General features: G+C 59.8%; 2 protein-coding genes across 8 annotated transcripts in view; one reads left to right on the forward strand and one right to left on the reverse strand.

Annotated features, from left to right (window-relative positions):
* On the forward strand, positions 1-24,264 carry FMNL1 (formin like 1). Of its 7 annotated transcripts, XM_058561237.1 has the most exons (28): positions 1-256; positions 8,637-8,720; positions 10,283-10,396; positions 11,106-11,179; positions 11,561-11,644; positions 12,024-12,161; positions 12,454-12,471; positions 13,785-13,893; positions 14,515-14,591; positions 14,788-14,881; positions 15,756-15,830; positions 16,135-16,245; positions 17,342-17,491; positions 18,000-18,101; positions 18,260-18,512; positions 18,739-19,041; positions 19,235-19,359; positions 20,026-20,228; positions 20,696-20,930; positions 21,117-21,185; positions 21,751-21,831; positions 21,914-22,043; positions 22,194-22,357; positions 22,590-22,691; positions 22,815-22,910; positions 23,169-23,289; positions 23,456-23,555; positions 23,799-23,883. In XM_058561237.1, exons 1-27 carry the CDS (start codon positions 128-130, stop codon positions 23,545-23,547), a joined length of 3,333 nt encoding a protein of 1,110 aa, XP_058417220.1. In that variant the 5' UTR covers positions 1-127; the 3' UTR covers positions 23,548-23,555; positions 23,799-23,883. The 7 variants fall into 7 exon arrangements, with proteins under 7 accessions (XP_058417220.1, XP_058417219.1, XP_058417224.1 ...); XM_058561236.1 differs by having other exon boundaries at positions 23,456-23,887; XM_058561241.1 differs by having other exon boundaries at positions 10,283-10,366; positions 23,456-23,887.
* LOC131417951 (EF-hand calcium-binding domain-containing protein 3-like) overlaps positions 24,216-24,614 on the reverse strand; it is a 4,373-nt gene continuing 3,974 nt past the window's right edge. The window contains exon 8 of the mRNA XM_058562050.1: positions 24,216-24,498. Within this exon, the coding sequence (XP_058418033.1) occupies positions 24,326-24,498 (173 nt within the window). The 3' untranslated portion in view covers positions 24,216-24,325. The remainder of the gene's footprint in view (positions 24,499-24,614) is intronic.

The following is a 24,614-nucleotide window of genomic DNA, read 5'->3' on the forward strand; positions in this document are numbered from 1 at the left end:
TCGCCGAGCCCGCCGCCGCCGCCAGCCGCTGCCCGCCTGGCCCCCCAGGCCGGGAGCCTCGCCCCCGTCCCCCGGAAAGCTGGATTTCCGAGGCTGGAGGCGCCTGGCCGGCTGGGTGGGGACCACCATGGGCAACGCGGCCGGCAGCGCGGAGCAGCCTGCGAGCCCCGCCGCACTGTCCCCCAAGCAGCCCGCGCCGCCCAAGCAGCCGATGCCCGCGGCCGGAGAGCTGGAGGAGAGGTTTAACCGGGTCCTGGTGAGTGTGACCCGCCGCGCGCAGAGCGGGGGGCGGCAGGGGCTCGGCACGCGTCCCCGCCCCGCCCCCGGGGGCTCAGGTACCGCTTGGAGATCCCCGGCCCCGTGGCTGCTCCTCCTTGGGGTGGGAGTAACAGTGGCTTCTTTTAGAGTGACTTAGCACTCTCCCCCCAAAACTTTCTTCTGCAATCGCCCAGTCTCCCTCCCCAAGACACCCCCTTCCTAGCGCTTCTGGGTCTAAAGGGCTAAACAAAAACGTCCTGTGAGGAAGTTGGGAGCTGAGCAGGCAAGGAGGGTCCCCGCGGCACCCCCTTTCTCACTGGTCACAGGCCCAGCGACGGGGTGCGGATCTGGAGCATCTGCTTGTATCTTAGGGTCAAAGATGGAAGGGGTTACACTTTAACCTGCAGGGAGCTGGAGACTGAGTTGAGGTGTTTGGTCCTGATTTGTTGGTGCCTGGGCTGTTGGGAACTGCGTTGTCCGACCATGCAGAGGGGGTGTCTGTTTCTCACCTCCTGTGTGTCCAGGAGAGGCTGCCCTTGGGTCTTTATCTTGAGCATCCCCTCCTGTCCACTGAAGCTGTTAGGTTAGGAAGGGCGGGGTCAGGGTGGGTTGGTCACTCTGGCTTGGGGTGGAGCAAAAGTCTGGAAGCCCCCTCTCCTTACTGTCACCTGTTCCCAGGAATTGGGGGGCTTGGGGACTAGGCCACTGGGGAGGGAGCCATCAGCTTCAGGCTGAGCCTGGAGGCAGTCAGGATGTGTTGATGGGTGGAGGCTCCAGAGCAGAGTCAGAACTCCCTAAGACCTGGTGGGAGGCCCAAGTCCGGAGGGGGAAGGGCCACTCGTTCTCACTTCCCTCTCCCTACCTCAGCCCTGTCCCAGGCTCCCTTCTCTAACTAATTGCCTGGTGGTCTGTCTGCTGTCAGCTCCCTTGCTGGACACTGGGTGACAGGCGAATGAGGACGTGCTTTTTCCCAGAGGCACTCCCCGGGCTGAGCAGGCTGGTACTGCAGGTCTGAGGGTGGGGACCCGAGGGAGGCACAGGCAGCAGAGCAATGCTGGCTCGTGGTGGTGCTCAACTCTTCGGCTCCTCCACCTCCTTGACATCATTTCCCCTCCTGTGGCTAGTCATTAGGCCATATTTGCCAGATCCTCTGCATGGCCCCTCCTAATGGTTCCTGGAAATCTTGGCTGCTGCCCCCTCCCAGGAGACAGGCTAGGAGGGGTTTGGAGGAGCTATGGGGTGGGGTGGGGTCTGGTCTATCCTTGTGAAGGCACCTTGCTTAATTAGGGGAGAGGAAGGGACTCTGAGGGACACTTCACTCCAGGCTAGGCCCTGATCACCCTATCTGTCCACCTGCTCTCCCTTTTCCAAACCCATGGCCTGGCAAAGCTGAGCTGAGCTGAGCAGATGGGGAAGGGGGAGAATGAGGAGAGACAGTCTCTGGGGGCCATCTGGGGAGCCTGAGTTGGTGGTGGATTCCTGGACCCCTGCTAGCCTGATTGAGGGGACATGGGTCTGTCTTTCCCCCACAGTGTGTGTCTATGGGTGGGGGAGGGACAGGCCCCAGTCAGTGCTCTGTTATACACACACTAATGGGGACGAGCTGTGTAAATAATTCAGACCAGTGGAAAATCCAAAAGTCAAACGGTGAGGTTCTGATGTGTGTGTAGGACTTGATTGCCCTGCTTGCGTTTTTTTGGCCTGAGCTCTGATTGGCTGAGTCTGACACTAAATGCCACTGGGAGTCCCTAAGAACCTGGGTGTGGAGGGTGGAGGCCCAGAGATGGGTCTTAGCGGATGTCCTGGTGGAGAAAGCGGTGGTGGCTGTGTAGAATCTAGGGCAGCAGCGCCCGCTGGGGCTCACCCCCACTCCTCAGCTGCCAGGAACCCCAGTGTGTTTTACACTTCACCTTCTTCCTGGGGAGGGATCAGCCCATCCCTTGTCCTGTATGGGCAGAATGCACCCAATCCAAGGTCACTTGGCTAAGAACCTGGCTCCTGTCACTTCCCCCAGCAGGGGCATGAGCCCCGCCCTAGGGATGATGACAGCCTTGGCCCCTGCCTGAGGCCACCCAGGGCTAAAGATTTGGCTAAACCCACAGGCCTGGCAACAGGTATTGCAGGGTGCGCCTCCATCTGGGTGCTGCCTCCGTGGCCAGAGCTGCGTGCGTCCTGTCCTTAGTGAACGTCTGAGAGGAGAGACCCTCTGGCTGCTGAGAGCGATGGGCCCACCACCACCAGAGAAGCCCAGCCCTGCCCTTGGGGTCTAGTGACATGGCCCCAGGGAACCTCTTCCTTTCACCTCCGTGGTGGGGAGTAGGATCCTGAGACTCAAAACCACTCCTTGGCTCCTGGCTGTGGGTGCCCCCACCAAGGCCCGCAGAGAGGAGCTGGAGCTTGCTCCCCCTTGCCCCATGGGCAGACTTTCTCCCATGCAAGGGTGGGTGGTGGGGGGCTACTTTTCTAAGGAGGCTGTGAAAGAGGGGGGTTGCCCCTGCTTATAACGGGGGTGGGAGAAAGAGCAGGTTGAGCCAGGGTTTCCGCTGCTGCCTTAGCAACAGCGGAGGAGCGGTGGCTGCCCAGTGACTTGGTCCTGCTGCAATGGTGGGAAAACCAGCCAGCCGGCTCCACTCTCTCGCCTCTCCTACGCCATGCCCAAGGTGTTTTCCAGCCCCTTCAGGCCTTCTCCTGTGAGGGTCAGGGATGGGGATGGCAAGGCACCCTTTCCAGGCCTGCCAGAAGTTCCGTGCTGACGGCTGGGCAGCTGGGTGTAGGGTACCCGTGATCTGTCTGGGCAGGGAGGAGCCTATAACCCTGGGGCAGAGGGATCTAGGGAAGTGCCAGGGATGCTGTGCTTGAGGCCGGGGGTGATGCTGGCATCCAAGAGCAGGCTGAAGCACCTGGAGAGGATGGGGCCTAGCACCCTGGGTGCCCTTAGCATGTGCCCAGAGACATGGGCACTTGGCCAGGCTGTATGGGGACGTCAAGGCAGCTCCAAGTAGGGTGTGGACTCTGGGGTCCTGCTTTCAGCTGGCCCCCTCCCCTTGGGCTGGTGGGGAAGAACAGAGGTGGAGGTCTCCATTCTGTCGGCCTGTGACCAGGGCGCTGCCTCCTTCACCAGCTCCCTCCTCTGGGGTGGGGCAGACGAAGTTTGGGGACGTGTAGCTGTGGGGTCGCTCAGGCCCTGTGACTCCCATCTCTGGGGTGTCTCACACGGAGGATCTCAGTGGGGTCGTGGCCATGTGGTCAGATGTTGGGCTGGGCAGAGGCTGAGGGGTGACATTCCCAGCCCGCAGGGCTGGCACATGCTGACCCTGGAAACCCAGGGATGTGGTAGGCATGATTCACAGTGACATCTGGGGCCATTTGGCAAAGAGCTGGGTGAGATGGGCAGGAGCAGGTGGGGCTGCTCTTGGGGCCACCTCTTCATTTTTCCTGGGAATGTGGAGCCCTGGAAAGGAAGGGCAAGGAGACTCGGGCCTCTGAGAGGGGCAGGGGTTACTCATGGGAAGGGCAGAGTAGCTTCCTGGGCTTTGGGGTCATAAAGTTTGGGGGTTGAGTTTTGTCTTTGCCACTTACTACCTGTGTGGCCTTGAGCAAGTTACTTAACCTCTCTGAGCTTCCATTTTCCTCATATGTGAAAAGAGAATAATAATGGTATATGCCGGCCTCCTGGGATTGTTGAGGGGATTAAATGGAGTGTTTTGCACAATGCCTGACAGAGCAAGGGCTCAGTGAACACTCTCCACTGTGAGGAAGGGGATGACGTTAGAGCTGATCTGGTCCTCTCCGTCTGGGAGCCCTTCCAAGTGAGGGAGCCCAGACCCTGCCTCTCTACTTCCCGCCTCCATTACCAAGACCAACCAAGGTGACTGTCTTTAGTCATCGTGGGCCAGGCTGCCCTCCCTGCCATCATGCAGGTCAGCGACAGTGGGGCCTAGACTGAAGACTGCCTGGTGGCCGGAAACCGCGAGAGGGAGGGCCCACCTCTCCCGGAGGGTGGGGCAGCAGGGTGCTAACGGTAGCTGTGTACACATGGGGAGGCCTCCACTTCCCTCTGAGACAGGGTGTGCTGGGGGGGGGGTTCCCCAGTGAGTAAGAGCTCGGTGTGGGCAACAACAGGAAGCGTAGGGTGCTGGGTGGCAGGAAATGGGGCTGGCTGTTACTGGTTCCTCAGATGGGGGCCGGGGGCCAGGCTGTCTGCAGAAGACCCCTGGGGGCCAGCACCCACACTCCCCATTGCCCTCAATGCTCCTTCCTCCCAGGAAACTGAGTCTTCCTACCAGCTTGCCAGCTAGGTCACCTTGGGCAAAGCGACTTAATCGCTCTGTGCCTCAGTTTCCCATGTGTGAAATGGGGATTGTGAGAATATCTGCTTTGTCGGCTTGTTGTTGGGGTTTAAATGAGTTAATAGATAGAAAGCACTTAGCATGGCACCCAGCACAGAGCGAGTGTTTTGGGAGTATTGATTATCGTTATTGTGTTGTTGCTCTGCTGGCCTGGACTGCATGGGCGGTGCCTGCTGCCCTGGCTCCCACCCTGCTTGCCCTTGTCCTGCCTTGGGGACCCTTGGACCCCGATGGGAGAATATCAGCTTTTTGGGGTTCTCAGCACCTGATCCTAGGGCCAGGTTACCCCACAGCCCTCCTCTAGCCTTGGGATTGCTTATAAGAACCCCAGAAAATCTATATACAGGAGTTTTTTAAAGTGGATAAAATTGATTGTTTTTGGAGATGCGCTGAGAGCTCTAAAACCAAGGTTGAGGCCGTAGAGAGGTGGGCAGAGGGGAGACGGATGGGGAAGTGGGGACTGGGGGACAGGGCCTGCTTCTGGGCCCATCAGGCTGAGGAGCCCCTGTGGGGCTAGGCTGAGACTGGGGTTGGTGCCCAAGTTCGAGGGCATCCTGGGCTCAAAGGGTCAGGCCTCAGGGGGAGAGGGTGGGCTGGTGGGTTGGGACATAGTCTCAGCTCAAAGTGAAAGTGAAACTGGAGGGTGTGGCTGTGTCCAGGTGTAGATGGAACCCTTCAGTCTCCAGATGTCAGCACTGGTGGGCGGGGGGCGGCCAGTGCATGTTATAAGCCCGCAAGGGGCTGGTCTTGGGTGAGCAAGGCTGGAGGCCCCTCTGGCACCCAGAGAGGTAGGGCAGGGAGGGAGGAGAATGATCCCATACACTGTAAAGGAAGACTGGGGTATCAGCCCCTTTTCTGGGCTATACCCCAAAAGATGGATCCTGTCTCCCTCTCCCTCTGACCGGAAGCATCAAGGGCAGCAGGGAAAGGGGGCTGAAGGATGAGTTCATTTTGGCCAAGCCTTGGAGACAAGTCTGTTTCTCCCACGTTTTCACAAACTCCTGCCCCCCACACCATCCCTCACTTTGGAGAGTTGATGCATTCCCCCACCCCTCAATCCGTGAACTGCCTCTTCATAGCGGTGCATCACTGAAGAGTGTTGTTACAGCAAAGAGCAGCTTCTCACTGGTGTTCCCAGGAGCTCGGCGAGTCTGAGAGGCGGGAGGAAGTGTGCCCACTTTGTGGAGGAGAAAGCTGAGGCTCGAGGAGGCGGAGAGGCTGTAGGGCTGGTGGGCCCAGAGCTTGGGTCTCCTGAATCCAGCTCGGGGTCCTTCACGTCACAGCTGCCTCCCCCCTCTGCCCTCACCGGAGGGCAGTGGGTGTTCCCCACACACACCTGGACTTGCCTGTCCTTTCCTGTCCCCTCTGAGCCCTGCAGCCAACCTTCTACTTGTCTTCCAGCCCCCAGGCCCCTGGTGCTGCCTCCTTGCTGAGGGCCTGGGTCGGGGGTCTGTTGTTGTTTTCCAGGATGGCCTCAACCTACCCCGAGTGAGTGGCATCCGCTGGCCCCTCTCCCGCTCCCTAGGGTGCCTGGCTCCTCGGTGGGCACAGCCGAGGAACAGCTGCTAATTAGTGCTCAGCGCTGTCAGAGCTATTTCTGATTTCCGAGCCTAAATTTAGCCCGTCTGGCAGGCTGGCATGTAGGCCCCAGGGGCCTGAGGAGGCCCAGGTGGGGAAGGGGCAAAGGGGCGCCCTGCCCTCCACCACCGTCGAGACAGGTGCTCTGGCCCAGTGGAGGCCTCCCCCTCCCCAGGAATAAACATGGGGCCGTGCTGGGGGTGTGGACCAGGGCACTGGGTCAGAGTCAACTAGGGCTCAAAGCCAGCCTGGTTCCCTTCTTACTGGCTTTGTAACCTTGGGCAGGTCACCAGACTAATCTGTGCTGCACCTGTAAGATGGGAATCATGACGATGCCAGTCACGGCGGTGAGGGTGGAGGGCTCGGAGCAGTGCCGGGCACGGCAAGCATTCAGGCACAGCTGGCAAATGCTGGGGTCATTATAGCATTAGTTGCTGCCTCTAGAAGTGCCACTGGGGCCATTCCAGAAACCAAACAGGTCCTCTGGATGGGTGAGGGCCCAGAAAGACCCATGTTGGAAGCAGCTGTCCCCTGGAAGGCTCAGATGCTGGGGCTCAGCCATCCCCCTCACTCTTCTGCCCCCTCCTACTGCTACCACCTCCCTCCTCTGTGCTGCTGCCCCCCCCACCCAGCTCCAGTTCTCCTGGCACCGCCTGCCCTCTCCCCTGCTTCCTTCTTCCCCCTCAGCCTTGCCCCCACCACCTTGGCCCTGCCCCACCCTGGGTTTCTGTGGGGTAAGGGTAGATCAGGAGGGACCAGGGAAAAAGAGTGAAAGAGAGAGACAGAGAATGGCCCCAGGGAGGCCTCCCTGGCACAGTAGGACCCTCCTCTGGGCTCCAAGGCCCCTCCCTGGTCAGTCCCTCCCAGGTGGCAGGAGCTGTCTGGCTCTTGGTGGGCTGGGGGAGGGCGGCAGATGAGACAGCAGCGGTTTCCTCCATCTGGGCTCACTTTCGCAATGGGGAGAGGAATGACGTAGCCCCATCCCCAGCTGGCCTGGGGGGCCTGGTGGACAGGCAGTTTCACCTCTCAAGTGGGCCCCGGCCAGAAAGCTTGGGCAATGGGGGCCGAGAGCGCCCAGCTTCCTGTTGTCTGGGGCTGACCTAAGGCAGTGATTTTTGGGGCGAGGTCTGGCCAGAGCCCCAGAACCAGGCCCAGCACCCCAGAGAGGAAGTTGGCTGAGGAGCCTTGAGTAGGTGTGGCCCCCTCTCTGCTCCAGCTGTGGCTCCTCTCAGGGTCACGTGACCCTGAGGATGTGCAGTCAGAGCCACCAGAGCTAGTGACAGGAGCCTCCTCGACTCTGGGCTGGGGCTCCCTGGGCCTCCCACATCCTCAGGGATACTTGGAACTCCTTGAGGGCAAGAACTGTCTTTTGGGGCCTGATACATAGTAGATCCTCAACAAACCTGGGGTTTACTGAATTGGGGGGCACTGGCATCGTCTTCTGGGTCTGTTAGGGAGACACAAGTCCTGGGGGTCCAGGGAGCCTCTAGTACTGGCAACCCTGTGATTCTCCAGCCCAGGCGGGACCCCACACTGCGGTGGGGGAGACGCCTGACAGGCACAGCGCACCCTTGTCTTCTGCGGCTAGGGGAGGAGGACCCAGGCAGAACAATGCTGACCTTTCTTAGCTCCTGAGGGGAGTCCCAGCCTGGGCCACCAGCACCACAGACCCAGCATGCTGGCTGCCCTCCCCAGTTCCTGTGACTGGGTGACGTTCCCTGGGAATACCCCTGGCCCCTGAGCCATGATGCACTTGCCTGGAACTCCCTGCCAGTCTGACCTCAGCTCCCTCGGCCTGTCCCCTTCTCCTTCCTTCCAGGAGTGCTGAGGTGGGAGGGGTATGGGGAGGGATGGGGAAGGAGGCTGCTGTCTTCTGTCCTTGCGAGAGGTTTTCTGGTGTTTGTGAGTCAGTGGTGCCCTGGGCCGGGACTGCACACTGTCCCAGTGGTGTCTGGTGGCACATGGGGATGGGGAGGCATGGGGAGTCCATGCCTGGCCACACCTGGGCCTGGCTGGAGATGGTCCCCTGTTAGCTTCCCACCCGAATGGGAGAAGAGATGATACTGCCTTATTGCACCGGGGGAAGCGTGTCCAGAAGTGCCTGAGGTCCCAGGAAGTTAGGCTGAGAGCTCAGGCTTCTGCCTCCATGCCAGGTGTGCCACTGAGGCGGTGTAGGGGTGACAGAGCCCGGGCCCTGGAGTCAGGCTGACTCGGATTCCAATCCCAGTGTAGCTGTCAGGCCTGGGGAAAGGTGCTCCCCCTCCGGGCCTCGGTTTTCTCATTGGCTAACGCTCCTTATCTCCTGGGGTGAGAGGGTGATGAGGATTCATGTGTATGACAGACCTACTAGGGAGCTGGCTCCTGGTGGGTTCCCTGAAAATGCCCATGCTCCCCTCCCCCTTGTGTTGGGACCCCAGGCTCAGGGTCTTCGCCTTGTCCTCCTCTCCCCAGAACTGCATGAACTTGCCCCCCGACAAGGTCCAGCTGCTGAGGCAGTATGACAACGAGAAGAAGTGGGAGCTCATCTGTGACCAGGTGGGTGCCAGGCCCCTTCGTCATCAGGGTGCCCTGCTCTGGCCAGGCTGGGGCTGGCAGGAGAGGGGGCGCTGCCATGCTGCCCATAGGGCCAAGACCCGGCCCAGAGGCCAGTGCAGCATCTGGGGAGGGTGCTGGGGGTGCCTGCATGACTCTGGAATCCCCTCTCCTGGATGTGGGCCTCCCCAGGGACCTTGTGAGTCATGAGCAAGACTGGGTCTGCCCTCCAAAGAGCTGGCAGGGGCCAGTCTAGGGCACTGGCCAGTGCAGCTGGGGCTGTGTCACCATCCTCCTGGCTGAGCTTCCTGGAGCAGCTTCTGTTGACCCTCCAGCTCTGGGCTGGGGAAGAGACGGGGCAGCCCCAGGGTTGGACATCTTTGTTTGACCCCATGGGAGGTGGGAAGGAAGGGGCGGGAATCCCTGCCCTCTTTTTATCTCGGGTCCAGAGGAACTGCAGTCAACCCAAAGTCAACCAGCTCCCAAGTGGCAGAGCAGGGACTGGAACCCCCGTCTCCCCGTGCTCCGTCAGGCATCTGGGCTTGCCACCTTCGTGGCTCACTTGGCTGCCCCCTGCCCCTCTAGCCTCCAGGGCTGCTGTCTGTGGTGGCAGGGAGGACCCCTCTCCCGCAGCCGGGGCAGGGTGGGGCCTGGCTATGCAGAGATTCAGTGAGGGAGGGAGGCAGGCCTGTGGCTGTGGAGACTGGGGGTGGGGGGTTGGGGAGCAGAGAGCCTCCCCTGGGAGTCAGGGCTGGGCCTTCCACTCCTGCTAATGGACCGGGATGGGATAAGCCGACAGGGCAGGAGTCTAGGGGTAAGGGCAGGGCTGTGGGGAGAGGGTGGGGAGCTGCCTCCAGAGGCATTGGGGCTGTTATAGGGGTCCCTGCTGCTTGGCCTGGCATCTCAGGTTGGGGGCTCAAAGGCCTGGGAGAAGTGGGAGGTTGAGGGGGTGGCTGGGCACGTCTGAGGGGTCAGGGTTGGGAAGGATGGGAGCTCCTCTGGGTAGGGGGCCTCTGATGTGGCCTCTGCCTCTTTGTGTGAGTGGCTACTGGAGCCTGGGTGGGGCGGGGGAGTGAGGAGTTGCTTTGTGGAGCACAAGAGATGAGCACACACACAGGTGCCCACCAACACAGGTGGACGGGACGGCCGAGGTGGAGCCCTGGGGAAGGGGCCTTCAGCCTGCCAAGGAGTGGGCCCCTTCATAAGGTCCCTCTAGAATGTTTTTCCTCCCTGTACTCCCAGCTCTGGGCTGGGCTGTGGTTCACGAAGGACAAGGGGCTGGGAGGGTGCCACCTATTGGCCTGAGAGCCCCCCTGCCCCAGGGCGGGGTGTATGGCAGCACCAACCCCTCCATACTCCACCCCAAGGCTGTGCTAGGGCTGTGGCCTGTGAGGCCGTAGTGGGGAGGGAAGGCAAGGCCCGGGTTGTTTGGGTGTATGCCTTTGGTGCTTCACAGGGGTCTTAAGCAGCCTGGGGCCTTGGGTCAGAGCTAGAATGGGACAGTGGGACAGGGGCTCGTCATTTGCCCTTGCTGGTTCTCTTTACACCCCATTCCATCTCCCCAGGAGCGGTTTCAAGTCAAGAACCCCCCCGCAGCCTACATCCAGAAGCTGAGGAGCTACCTGGAAACCGGTGGGGTTGGCCGAAAGGTAGCGGCTGATTGGATGTCCAACCTGGGGGTATATGTCTCCCCCTTTTTCTCCGCCCCTTTCCCCCTACACTTTCCAACCTCCGGGCAGCTGGAGTAACTGGATGTGTAAACTTTTCTGTGGGCTTGTGTGGGTACCTGTGTGAGTGTGTGTGTGTTTATAGGGGACTGAGTGCCCCGGGCATGCACTTTTACGGGTTCCTCTGCATATCCTGTCTGTGCTTACACAGGTACACTGTGTGTACTTGTATAGAGTGTGTGCATGTGTGCACCCTGTGTGCCCATGCATGGATGTGCGTGTAGGTACTACGTGTGTACTTTTGTGTTCACATATGGATGTGTGTGTGTACCCGTGAGTCCGTGTATAGGAGGGGTGTGTGTGTGTGTGTGTACCCCAAGGATGTGTGGGTACCTTATATCTGAGTATGCAGAGTGCTTGTGTATGGATGTGCGTGTGTGTGTGTGTCTATGCTGTATGTCTGTGTGTGGAGGTATGTGTGTGCACCCTTCATGTCTGTGCATGGGTGTGTGTGTGTACATCCTGCGTGTCTGTGTGTGGGGGAGTGTGCGTAGCCTGAGAATGTTTATTTGGCATGCAGGTGTGTGGAGGTGGTGGGGGAGGCCACGCGTGAAAGGCCACTTGTTGGGGGAGAGCAGGCACTGCTGGCTGCTGCTTCAGGGCTCGGCAGGCCTGTGGAGTCCTGGTCCGCCCACTAGACTCCCCTGTTCTTGGCCCCTAGTTTAAGAGGCGAGTTCAGGAGTCCACGCAGGTGCTGCGGGAGCTGGAGATCTCCCTGAGGACAAACCACATTGGGTGAGCGAGGACTCAGATTTCCCTCTCCGGGGGCCTAGGAGACCTCTGCCTCCAGGCAACTCCTGGGGCTTCCCCTTCCTGTGGCCTTCCTCCTCCACACAGACTGTGGCTGTGGGCCACTTCCGGGGTGGGGTGGGTGTCAGGATAGTGTCCCAGCCTCCTCCCTTGCCCACTCTCTGCCTGCCCCTTGAGGGGTGGCTGGGCCGTGTGTCCTGCCCAAGCCCGCTAGCATCCCCTAGCGTCACTGGGTCTTCTGAGGCTGGGGCTGGTTGCTGTCTTCCTGGGGGAAGGGCACCCCAGAGCCCTTGCCATGCCTATTCTGTGCCCACTCCGGGTGGGACCTCCTGCCCAGCTGGAACTGAGGGAGCCCTGTGCCCGCAGGTGGGTGCAGGAGTTCCTCAACGAGGAGAACCGCGGCCTGGATGTGCTCCTTGAGTACCTGGCCTTTGCCCAGTGCTCTGTCACGTAAGCCCCTTGCCCTGGCCTCCTGCTGCTCCTCAGAGCCTTGATCCACACTTCCCTGTGCCTCGCCCACAACTCGGGCCACTTCCATGCAGCGCAGCCGGAGCCCACCCTAGAACCTGCACTTGGCCCTGAGCAGTGCCCCTTCCTGAAGGCCTGCCATGGACAGGGAGGGACGTGGCCTGCGGTGGCCAGCTGGGGCCTGGGTGGCTTACTCCTCTGTTCCACTGTGCCCTCTCCCCCTTCTATGCCCAGCACAGTGCTAAGAACACAGCCTCCTCCTCCCGCTGCCTGGTCTCTGCTGCAGAGCTGTCTGCCCTCAGTTTCCCCCACCCCTCTCTTACGAGCCCCTGCAGTGTGGGCCACTCTGACCCCCCAGCAGGTATGACATGGAGAGCACAGACAATGGGGCCCCCAGCCCGGAGAAGAGCAAGCTGCTGGAGCAGTCGGTGGAAGATCTCAACAAGAGTCCACCCTCATCTTTGCCATCACAGCCCAAGAGTCGCCACCTGACCATCAAGTATGTGGGCCCCATGGCGGGGCGGCAGGGAGAAAGGCAAATTGCCCCCTAGACCACTGCATCCAGCCAGCCCCACCCCGGGTACTTGGGGGTGGTGGGAGGGGTAGCCTGGCATTGGCGTCAGAGTAAAGGCCTCAAACAGGGCTCGGGAGATGGGTATGTTAAGGAGCCTTTGGGGTGGGCACCTAGAGGCTGGAATCCGAGTGGGTCTGAGATAAGGAGGGGGCTTCTGGGTCGGTGGAACCCCTCTTATACCCGTCTAACCCCCTGTTTTCTCCCACGCGGCCTCCAGGTGCCCCCCTTCTCCCCGGTACGTAGCCACCTGAGGGCAGGTGCATGCCTGGTCGGCTCCCGGGGTGGTGGTGGGGTTGGTGAGGCGTTCAACTGACATCCCTGGGTTCAGCTGCTGTGGACAGGTCACCCCACTCTAACTTAGGGCATTTAGGTGGGAGGCGGGGAGAGGGAAGAAGATGGCCCTGGAGCCTCATGTGGACCCCCAGCTTCCTCCCTTCCCACTTTGGGTCTAGGGGACCAACTTCATATTAAGCCTGAAACTCTCACAATATGCTTCTTTGTTCATTCATTCATTCAACAAGCATTTTTCAGCATTTACTGTGTATCAGGCGTGGTGGCAGGTGCTCAGGAGACAGATTACCCTGCCCTTGGGAGCCCAGTGTCTAGCAAGGGACAGTGTGTGACAGGCTGTCATGGAGGTGTGACTGGGAGCATTGAGAAGGGAGGCGGCCACTGCCTGGGGCATCAGGAAGGCTTCCCAGAAGAGATGGAACTATGTCCTGCAGATGGATGTGGGCTTTACAGGCAGTGATGGGGAAGGGGAAGGGCATTCCAGGCAGAAGGAACAGCATGAGCAAAGACAGGGAAGCATATTTGAGCAATGATGGGAGAAAGGGGATGTGGTGGGGCCTCCCAGTGTTGTTGGAAATGTGATAGAATTGTCAAGAAGACCTGATGTGGAAGTCATGATTGGCAGTTCTGCAACAATAGAAAAAATCACCTATCTTTGAGCAAAGAATTATCAAGCACACTCATAAAGCACTCACTCTGTGTCAGGCACGTTCTAAGCTCATTTCATAGTCCCAACAACCCTATTAGGAAGGTACTATTATTACCGTTCCTGTTTTACAAATGAGGAAACTGAGGCACAGGGAGATTAAGTAACTTGCCTAGTAAGTGGTGAGCTGAGATTTGAACCAAGGCAGTCTGAATTCAGTCACCTCTCAAGATGGAAGATAAGCCCACATGGCCCTGAGCGCCACCTTGTGGAGACCATCTCCATGGCGGTTTCCAAGCATTGGCTGTGTTTTCCTTCCATAGGCTGTCCATCACTGCAACACAGCAACCCTTTTCAATGCCAAGTCGCTGTTAAGGGTCTTTGCTTTCCTGGCCCCCTCCCCACCTCCTCCGCGGCAGGCCAGGCCCCGGGCCTAGGGACTGAGGAAGGCTTCCTGCACTCAGCTGGCCTCTTTGGTTGGGTAGATGGGAAGCAGTGGCCTGAGGTTCCAGATGTGTCCCCTCTTACTCCAGAGGCCATCTGAGTGGTGGGGGGAAGGGGAAGCTGGTTTGTGACTCTGAGCCCTGCTGCCTCCTCCTCACCCGGCCCAGGCTGACCCCAGTCCACAGCAGGAAGACCCTGCGGAACTCCCGCATTGTCAGCCAGAAGGACGACGTCCACGTCTGCATCATGTGCCTGCGTGCCATCATGAACTACCAGGTTGGCCGCTGGGCGCAGGGGTTTGAGGGATCCGGGAGCCTGCCTGTCCTCACTGGGGGCTGCCTGAGCTGGTGAAGTTCTAGGACCAGCTGTCCCCCGACCCAGTCCCCGACTGGGGGACCCTGGGGATCTGAGCTGTTGGCTCAGGGTCTTAGGGCTGATGAGTGTTGAGGGGAAGCCCAGATTTCTGCCCACTCCTGGTCGGGACCCCTAGAGTCCCCCAGACATGGCTGGGGGCATGGATATGCCTTGAGGGGGGACTTAGGCACACTTACCAAGAAAGGCTGGCCACCAGGCCCATGGGGAGATCAGCTCTGGGTTATTTCGTTTGGAGGAGTGGTGGGTGAAGCCCGTCCTTCCTCACTTAGCTGGCCTCTGAGAACTCACTGTGTCCAGGGTGCTGAGTCCTGACACTGGCTTTTGAACAGAAGTATTTAAAACGAGGGACCAGGCTTTGGCTGCTGCAGAAGAGGTTGTGGTTGGATATAAAAAACTTCCTAAACTTGAGGGCAGTTAAAGAGCAGAGTGGCATGGTGCTGACAATATGGGAGATGCTGGGTAGGAGGGGGTGGGCAGTCCTGGGGGTCTGCCTGGAGGAGCTGACCTCTCCTCTCTCCCCAGTCTGGCTTCAGCCTCGTCATGAACCACCCAGCCTGTGTCAATGAGATTGCTCTGAGCCTCAACAACAAGAACCCCAGGTGAGATCCAGGCCTCTACATCCAGATTCTCCTCCTACTTAACCCATTGCCTACTCTGTCCCCCAGTTCTCAGGACCACTGCCCAGCCTTATTCCACCCCCATCAGCTCCCTTGTCCTCCCCCAGGCAGGCCCACGTCCACCCTTGCTGTGGGGCTGGCCTGTTCTCAAGGGACAACCTGCCCCTTCTCTCCCCAGAACCAAGGCTCTGGTGCTGGAGCTGCTAGCGGCTGTGTGCCTGGTGCGGGGAGGGCACGACATCATCCTTGCAGCCTTTGACAACTTCAAGGAGGTACTGGAGCCCCCCACCCAAACGTGCACTTGCCCTCTAATGCTGCTTGGAGCCCTGTGGCTGGCAGCTGTGGCCTCTGCTGGGGGCAGCTGGGGACATTGAGTGGGACAATCTGGGGTGGGGAAGCTCTGAAGGGAAGATACAGGGTCACATGGGGGCACTGCCTGGGGCAACAGGGACAAGCACGTGGATCTGCTGAGCCTCTGACCCTCAGTGCCAGATCCAAACTGGACTTGCTCCGCACATCTCGGAGTCGTGACTCTGGTTAACAGGCTCACGGGAAGTAAATGCTTGAGAATATGAGGGATGAGGCAGGATACGGCCATTCATTCCTTTCATGACTATTTACTGAGGGCCTACTATGCATCAGGGACAGAGTGGGCACTGGGATACATCATTGAGCAAAAGAAACAAAGAAGGCAGGGAAGACAGGTAATAAACATATAGTAAACAAGCAAATTACATAGTGTGTAAGAAAATGCTAAATGCTATGGGGAAAAAGTCAGAGCCGCTGGAGGGGGAGGGGGAACTGGTGGCAGGGTAGTCAGGGAAGCCTCATGGAGAAGGTGAGATCTGAGGAAAGTGAGGGACCTGGCGTGGTGGCCATCTCAAGTAGGAGCACACCAGGCAGGTAGAACAGCAGGTGCAAAGGCCCTGAGGTGGGATGTGCCAGGATGCCAGTGTGGCCAGAGTGGAGCAAGTGAGAGGGAAGGCCATGTGAGAGATGGAGAGCAGAGGTTTTGAGCCAAAGAGTGACATGGCCTGACTTAGACTTAACTTGAGAGGAGCCTGTAGAGGCACAAGGGTGGCAGCTGGAAGATGGCTTAGGAGATGTGTAGTGCCCTCAGTGACAGCCATTCCCCCCCCCCCCCAGGTGTGTGGGGAGCAGCACCGCTTTGAAAAGCTGATGGAATATTTCCGGAACGAGGACAGCAATATCGACTTCATGGTGAGCTCAGGAGCCCAGGCTGGGCCGGGCCACTCTCGGTGCAGCTAGGGGCCCGGGGATCTGGGGTCTGGGCTCTGCCCCTGCAAAGCATGAGGACTGAGTACTTGGTGGGGGAGGGGTGGATATCAGAGAGGGGAAGCGGAGGGAGGGGACATGGGGGAGAAATATGGGTAGGGACAAAGCTGGGTTAGTGGAGTGAGAAATGTGGAGAGGGAGGGAGACTTGGGGGCAAATGGGGGGTAGAAGGCACTGGGCACCCCCCACCTGGAGGATCACAGACCTGCTTATGGCTCCTGCTCCCCAGGTGGCCTGCATGCAGTTCATCAACATCGTGGTCCACTCAGTGGAGAACATGAACTTCCGTGTCTTCCTGCAATACGAGTTCACCCACCTGGGCCTGGACCTGTACTTGGAGGTGAGCCCTGCATGCCCCTGGACTTAACCACTTGCCCACTGCAGGGTATGGCTCAGTGGGGTGTTGGGGTCAGGCAGAGCTGGGTTCAAATCCTGGCTCTGCTACTTCCTAGCCCATGTGACCTTGGATAGGTCTGTTCTTCTCGCTGAGTCTCAGTTTTTCCATCTGTAGAATAAGAGAATTATAGAAACAATGACTCTCCGTGTATAGAATGGTGCCTACTGCATAACAGGCAGCCAGTCCCTGCAGCTGTTGTTGTGGCACTAGAACAGGCTCTAGGTGGCCGTGGGCCTGGCTCTGGGAGCATCAGCCTCAGACAGGTGCTCTGACTTGAGCACATAATGGGGAGTGCAGAGTAACTGGACCAAAGTGGGACCCAGCTCATGTTGGACGGGTACAGCTCATGGAGGAGTTCCTTGCCCCAGGGAAGGTGGGCAGAGGGACTTGGTGCTTCCTGGTCCAGCCTGAGCTGAGAAGTTGCATATTTCTTCCCTGATTTCTTTGGGAGGCTTCCTGGAGGAGTGGGGCCTTTGGGATGGGATTTTTGAAAGCCAGGGTTAACAAAAGATGACAAACAGGCTAGGATGATACATCCATACGATGGAATATTATTCAGCCATAAAAAAGGAACAAAGTACTGATCCATGCTTCCACACGAATGAACCTTGAAAACATTATGCTAAGTGAAAGAAGCCAGACACAAAAGGCCAAATATTGTGTGATTCCTTTATTTGAAATGTCCAGGACAGGTAAATCCATAGAGACAGAGAGTAGATTGGTGGTTGCCAGGGGCCGGGGGAGGAGAGAATGAGGAGTGACTGCTAACAGATACAGGGTTTCTTTTTGGGTGATGAAAATGTTCTGGAATTAGATAGTGGTAATAGTTGCACAACCTTGTGAATACACTAAAAACTACTGAATGTACACTTTAAAATAGTGAATTTTATGGTATGTGAATTATATCTCAATAAAAGATAAAGACAACAAAAATGGGCTGGGGCTCGGGCCCCTTCCTCTGGACTCTGGTGGTGAGGGGGCGGGGCTTGGAAAGACCTCTCACACCGGGCCTCACCCTGCACCTTCCGTCCTGGGACAGAGGCTTCGGTTCACGGAGAGTGACAAGCTGCAGGTGCAGATCCAGGCATACCTGGACAACGTGTTTGATGTGGGCACGCTGCTGGAGGAAACTGAGACCAAGCATGCTGTGCTGGAGCACATGGACGAGCTGCAGGAGCAGGTGACCCTGGTGAGAGCCGCTCCTGAACTTGGCCCAGCACATAGTAGGCCCAAGGGCCCCACACTGGCATCAGACACTGGGGTTCTACGTGTGAACAGGGGGTGGCTGGATGTCTGGCCCGTGAGTTTGGCCTGAATCCAAATCCTGTATCCTTTGGGTGTCTCTCGCAATGAGGCAGGCTCCTCCTCTCCCGGCGCTCCAACCCCTGGCCCTGATTTGGGTGGAGCTGGCTGCCTGGGGCCCCTCCCAGCTCAGTTTCCTCTCCACCTCCCTCCCTCATCAGTGGTGCCTTGGTTTCCCCTCCTGAGAGAACTTTACTGCCCTCAGTGCCTCACCTCCTTGGGTTCAAGTGCCAGGCCCACCACTCCCTCCGCCCACCCCCGCCCGCGGCACCCTGGGCTCAGCACATCCGGAAGCCTCCCCCAGCCCTCCAGGCAGGCATGCCTGATGCCGCCCCCTCAGCGGTGGCGCCAGTGCCCGGCCGCGGGTGGGAGCTCACCATGTGCGGGTGCCACAGCTGACAGAGCGGCTTCGGGACGCGGAGAACGAATCGATGGCCAAGATCGCAGAGCTGGAAAAGCAACTAAGCCAGGCCCGAAAGGAGTTGGAGACCCTGCGGGTGAGGCTGGGGCCATAGGCCGGGCCAGGGTCGGGCCGAGCTCACAACAGACCAGTAGGGGCTTCTGGCCTGACACCTCCCTCCACCCGGGCAAGAGGAGGGGGCTCTGTGCCAGGCCTGCTGGTGGGCACTGACCCCTCCTCCCCCGGGGCTCACAGGACCGCTTCAACGAGTCGACCCCCCTGAGCGCGTCCAGGCATCCCCCGGAGCCTGAGAAAGTGCCTGCCCACGTCCCGGCGCGGCCTTCGGCCCTGGAGCTGAAGGTGGAGGAGCTGCAGGAGAAGGGGTTAATCCGTATCCTGCGGGGGCCCGGGGATGCTGTCTCCATCGAGATCCTCCCGGTCGCTGTGGCAACTCCGAACGGCAGTGATGCCCCGATTCCAACGGTGCCCACTGGCTCCTCCAGCTCAGGTGCACAGGAACTTCAAGCTGGGTGGGGTGGGGCCGGGGGAACCAGGGCTGGACCGGGAGCCTGGGACACCTCCGGCCGGGAGAGGTAGGTTTGGGTTGTGGGCGTGGCTCAGGTAGGTGCGGAATGGGCCCAGTGCGCATGCATAAGGCGGGGAGGCGGAGACGAGACCACCCAGGTCAAGAAGTTGACACCCCTTTCCTTCTCCCTGTTCCTTGCTGAGCTCAGATCTTCCACCTGCAGCAGAGCCGGTTCCCGGAGCAGCACCGCCCCCGCCGCCGCCCCCGCCCCCGCCCCCACTGCCCAGCCTCCCCTCCCAGCAGGAAGCCCCGCCCTTGGCGCCCCCACTGGCCCCGCCCCTCCCAGGGAGCGCGGATCCCCCGCCCCCGCCGCCTCTGCCGGGAGACCTGCCGCCCCCACCCCCGCCGCCACTGCCACCTCCTGGTACAGATGGGCCTGTGCCTCCACCGCCCCCGCCTCTGGGAGGTCCCTCTGATGCCCTTGGAGCGTCTAGCTCAGAGATGGGCCCAGGTGAGTGGACTGCCCAGGGCTGGGGGAAGATGGGGTGGGGGGCGGCTCCGGCCTCAGTGTCCTCCGGGACCTTCTGTCAAGGGGGTCTCCTACTGCCTCCTGCCTGCCCTTTCAGGCCTCGCTGGGCCTCGGTTCCCTCCAGCCACCCCACCGGCTAACCTCCCAGTGCTCACCACTCCCTCCTTTATCCCAGGAGTGAAGGCCAAAAAGCCCATCCAGACCAAGTTCAGAATGCCGCTCTTAAACTGGGTGGCCCTGAAACCCAGCCAGATTACAGGCACTGTCTTCACGGAGCTCAATGACGAGAAGGTGCTGCAGGTGAGTGTGGCCCTGCTGTGTTCCCAGCGTGGGCACCAGCGGAGGAGGGGACCCGCCTGCATCATGCTGGGTACTAGTCATCTCCACCTCATTTTATAGGTGAGGACTTGGAGGCCCAGGATGGGTGTTAAGCCAAACTGGGTTAGTGCATCTAGTAGGCTGTGTATCCTGACTCCCCTAACTTTCCCCCCACCCCTGCAGAGGGGCACATCCCTCCCCCAAGTCTGGTACCTCTCTCCTTCCAGGCCCCTCTGCCACTACCTTCCCACAGACAACCAGGGCCTCAGCCCTTCTAATTCCACTTTCAGTTTTCCAAAAGGGATGTGTTCTCTTGCCTCCAGGCCATTGCTCATGCTGTTCCCTCTGCCTGAAATGCCCTTCCCTTTCTCCTTTTTACTCCTGGCCAATTCAGCTTTTCCTTCAGCTTTAATGGCTTGGGGTCTGGGTCCCTGGGTGAGGTGCTGCTCCTCCCTCCCCTCAATGCTTCCTGTGCTTCCCCTGAATCCCCTGTCAGGTCCGGTGGCCAAGCGGGGCGATTGGTTTGTTTCTGTGCTGGTGGCCTGGTCAGGGCTGGATAGGTGGCTCTAGCACCAAGCACAGTGCTCATCCAGGAGGGTACCCGCCCCCAGTCCCGCCCAGCCCCACCTCCTCTCCCTGCGCCCTCAGGAGCTGGACATGAGTGACTTTGAAGAGCAGTTCAAGACAAAGTCCCAAGGTCCCAGCCTGGACCTCAGTGCTCTCAAGGGTAAGGCAGCCCAGAAGGCCCCCAGCAAGGCCACGCTCATCGAGGCCAACCGGGCGAAGAACCTGGCCATCACCCTGCGGAAGGGCAACATGGGGGCCGACAGCATCTGCCAGGCCATCGAGACGTGAGTACCCCTGTTCGGGGCTTGTGGGCAGCCCATCTCCTCTGCTAGGCCAGGGTCATCAGGCAGGTCCTAGTAAAAGAGCCCCAGCTGTGGGACAGAGCCCATCAAGCTTCATACCAGCCCAGGTCAGGGAGTAGGGCAGGGGGCCTTGTTTCCGTTTTGAGGTGGAGAAAACCAAGGTCATACTGTGAGTCCATGCCCAGACTGAGACATTTCCATTCCCTCCCTGCCTCTTTGCCCAGCACTCAGCTCAGGCATTTACAGCTGGCATCTGCCACTGATGTATGATGGGGACCCCAGGCTTCCCAGCTCCCAATTTCCCTAGATTCTTGCCTCCTGTTCCCTGAAGCTGTTGGCAAATAGCAAATACTGAAGTTTATTTATTCAGTCAAATGGGGGGGGTTAGTCCTGCTCTCAAGAACTGGTGGGTGTGGAGTGATGCTTACCCCCCTCCCCCCACGCTCCAGGTACGACCTACAGGCCCTTGGCCTGGACTTTCTGGAGCTGCTGACCCGCTTCTTGCCCACGGAGTATGAGCGCAGCCTCATCGCCCGCTTTGAGCGGGAGCAGCGGCCGATGGAGGAGCTGTCGGAGGAGGACCGCTTCATGCTGCGCTTCAGCCGCATCCCGCGCCTGCCTGAGCGCATGGCCACGCTCACCTTCCTGGGCAACTTCCCGGATACTGCCCAGCTGCTCATGCCGGTGTGGGCAGGGCGGGCAGGGCGGTGTGGGCAGGGCAGGCAGGGCAGGGCAGCCGGGTTGGGGATGGGGAGGAGGCAGCTGCCAGCCTGGGCTCCAAGAGGGCTTCTGGGAGGTCTTGAGCCTCCCAGGTATGGGCGTGCCCCCACCCCACCACAACTTACCTTGCTTCCCCCATCCTACTCCTAGCAACTGAATGCCATCATTGCAGCCTCAATGTCCATCAAGTCCTCTGACAAACTCCGCCAGATCCTGGAGGTGAGAGCCCAGGGCAAGGGTCTGGGAGGCAGGGCCCACCCATGACTCCCTGCCTGTTCTGGGTCATGTGAGAGGGAGACCCGGGCCCTGCCCTGCACACCTAGGATGCAACAAACATAATGTTCCCACCTCGCATATATAGGCTCAGAAGCTGGGGGTGGGGGCCATGTCTACCACAGTGCATTTTAGACCCTGCCCCCTCTGGGGATTGCTGTGTAATTAGCAGCAGAGCACCCACACCTGTTCACTGGAGTCTCAGGGAACCAGTATAAATGGCTGTTAGAAAGCCATCTACTCCCCACAGCCTAGGAGAGATGTCGGCAGCACAGTTTTGGGTAGGAATAGCAGAGGACAAAATTGGGTGTGCCATAGTGTTAGCTGTGCACATGCGTCAAACATGTACACACACATGTACACGTGTCACAGACCTGAGGGGTCCACGCAGGAGTGCAGAGGGGGCTGAGTGTGGGCTTGCTCTTCGCCACCTTTTCCTCTTGTGCAATTTATACTTCAGCGGGTTCCTCAGCCCGGCACCCTGTTGAGCTCTGCCCCCTGCCTCTCCCAGATTGTCCTGGCTTTCGGCAACTACATGAACAGCAGCAAGCGTGGAGCAGCCTATGGCTTCCGACTCCAGAGTCTGGATGCGGTGAGGGGGCGAGGAGGGGTCCGCTGGCCTGGGGGATGGAGGATGCCTGGTGGCCTGTGGCTTACAACAGGTCCTCATGCAGCTGCTGGAGATGAAGTCGACTGACCGCAAGCAGACGCTGCTGCACTACCTGGTGAAGGTCATTACTGAGAAGTACCCACAGCTCACAGGCTTCCACAGCGACCTGCACTTCCTGGACAAAGCGGGCTCAGGTATGGGTGGGGGCACCCTGTCCCGGGTGGGGGGAGGGGCTCAGCCCTGCGGACTGGTACGTGTTGGGAGAAAGTCAGGGGACCACAGGATGTAACTGGACAAGAATGCGCCTCTCTGACTTCCTACATCTATACTGCCCCACCCCCCAGTGTCCCTGGACAGCGTCCTAGGGGACGTGCGCTCCCTGCAGCGAGGCCTGGAGTTGACCCAGCGGGAGTTTGTGCGGCAGGACGACTGCACGGTGCTCAAGGAGTTCTTGAGGGCCAACTCGCCCACCATGGATAAGCTGCTGGCAGACAGCAAGACGGCTCAGGTGGGCTGGGGCTGGCCCAGCCCTGGAGGTGGGGAGGCTGGGGTGGGGTATGAAGAACTACCTGGTGGGGTTTAGTTAAGGCCTGGAGGGACACCTTGGTGGAGGAACAGGAGTGAGGGGCCACTTGCCAGGAGTTGCAGAGATGAAGTGGCCAGTGTCTTAAGGGGGTCCAGAGCAGTGGTCAGGCTCCGAGGGGGTCCCTGCTGATGGGGCTGACAGGCTGTGCCCGCAGGAGGCCTACGAGTCTGTGGTGGAGTACTTCGGAGAGAACCCCAAGACCACATCCCCCTCCATGTTCTTTTCCCTCTTTAGCCACTTCATCAAGGCCTACAAGGTATGTGTGTCTGGTGGGCAGGCTGGGGGCCCTGCAGGGCACTGCAGCCTCTCCACATGGGCAGTGGAGGGGCGGGAGAGGCGAGGGTGGGCTCCCCTCATGGAGACTGCCTCTGCCCTTTAGAAAGCTGAGCAGGAGGTGGAACAGTGGAAGAAAGAAGCAGCTGCCCAGGAGGCTGGCGCCGACGTCCCGGGCAGAGGGGAGCTCCCAGCACCCAAGGTGGGCAGCTGCCCCTGAACTTGGCACAGGGTTGCAGGGGTGCTTGGGATCCTCATCCCAAAGATCGGGCCCTCCTCCACACCCTCGTTTTTATGGACAGACCCTGCCCGAGGCCAGGATGGTGCCCCAGCAGCCTGGGATGGGAGTGGGCTCCTCTCTTCCTGCTGTGGGGGAGCAGGCAGATGTTCCAGGGTTTGGTGGCATGGAGAGAGGGGATTCTGGGAGCTGGAGCTGTTTACCACCCCCCCTCCCCCGCAGTCCCCACCCAAGATCCGGCGGCAACAGATGGACCTCATCTCTGAGCTGAAGCGGAAGCAGCAGAAGGAGCCACTCATCTATGAGAGTGACCGTGACGGGGCCATTGAAGATATCATCACAGGTGAGGCCTTGGCCAGCTCTGTCCTGTCCTGGGTCTGTCCTTCTATGCTGTGCTCCATTCCCCCTGCCCCCACCCTGGGGGTCTGGCTGCCTCACTGCCTCTTGCTACTTTTTCTGTCTTTTTTCCTTTTTCTTTTCTCTCCCCCTTCCTCCCTCCCAACCCTCAGTGCTCAAGACGGTGCCCTTCACGGCCCGCACCGGCAAGCGGACGTCCAGGCTCCTCTATGAGGCCAGCCTGGGAGAGGAGATCCCCCTCTAGCCCCCCAGGTACCCTGATGGCCTGGCCTCTCATCCGAGTGGCCGCCCACAGCCCTGGGGGTCCTTGGGGGTACTGAGTCATGCTGCCCTGCCCTGGGGTGTGTTTGAGGGGGTGTCTGGTAAACATAAACAGGCCCCCTCCCACATGCATACAACCTGGGTCCCTAGAAGGGTGAGGCCTGTGACCTGGAGTGGTGGTCCCAGCCCCAGGCAGGCTCCTGAAGGGTAAATGTGTCTGTTCTCGGCTGGCAGATCTGCGGAACCAGCCCTACATCCGCGCGGACACAGGCCGGCGAAGTGCTCGCCGGCGCCCCCCAGGACCTCCCCTGCAGGTCACCTCCGACCTCTCCCTGTAGACCCTGTTTCCGAAAATGGACTCTGCGGGTTGGGAGGGGACGCGGGCCGTGGGCAGGCCGGGGCTCAAGGAAGGTGGTCCTCAGCTCGGCTGGGCCGGGCAGCCCCCTCCGCCGCAGTCCCCTGCCATGGGCCCACCTCAAATGGGCCGGCGCATCCTCATCTTGCCACAGGGGGCAGCATCGCCGGCCCCTCCCCCCACATGCTGCTTGCAGCACCCTCCTCCCGCCAATAGCCATACTTAGCCTCAGCGGGAGCCTGGCCTGTAACTTATAAAGTACAATCTCGCGTCCCCCTACCCCCAGCTCGAGGGACTCTCCGTGGACCTTATTTTTATACAAGATTAATAAAGACGTTTGCAAAAGATCCGCGTCCACTCTGTGCCCGCCCCCACCACGCACAGCCTGTTTCACTCAGCAAACACTTTATTTGTATAAGTTCTTCATAGCAGGTCTCTGCAGAGAGGCCGGCGGAGGGGAGAAGGGCTGCTTCTGCACTAGAGTTGGTGGGGAGGGAGCCAGGGTCGATGTGCGCATAGACTCGAGTGAATGGCTCACGAATCCTGCGGGAGGGCGGGGGGGCGTGCGGAGAGCCAAGCCTGCAGCTGGAGTTAGAGACGCTGGATTAGCAGCATCTTGGGTTCACCTTTCTGCTAGCCCCGCCCCATTTTCGCCAGCCCCGCCTCCTACCTGGGTACCTGCCTCTCATGCCCCG

Source organism: Diceros bicornis, chromosome 18 (assembly GCF_020826845.1).
Source record: "Diceros bicornis minor isolate mBicDic1 chromosome 18, mDicBic1.mat.cur, whole genome shotgun sequence".
NCBI classification, from domain to species: domain Eukaryota; kingdom Metazoa; phylum Chordata; class Mammalia; order Perissodactyla; family Rhinocerotidae; genus Diceros; species Diceros bicornis.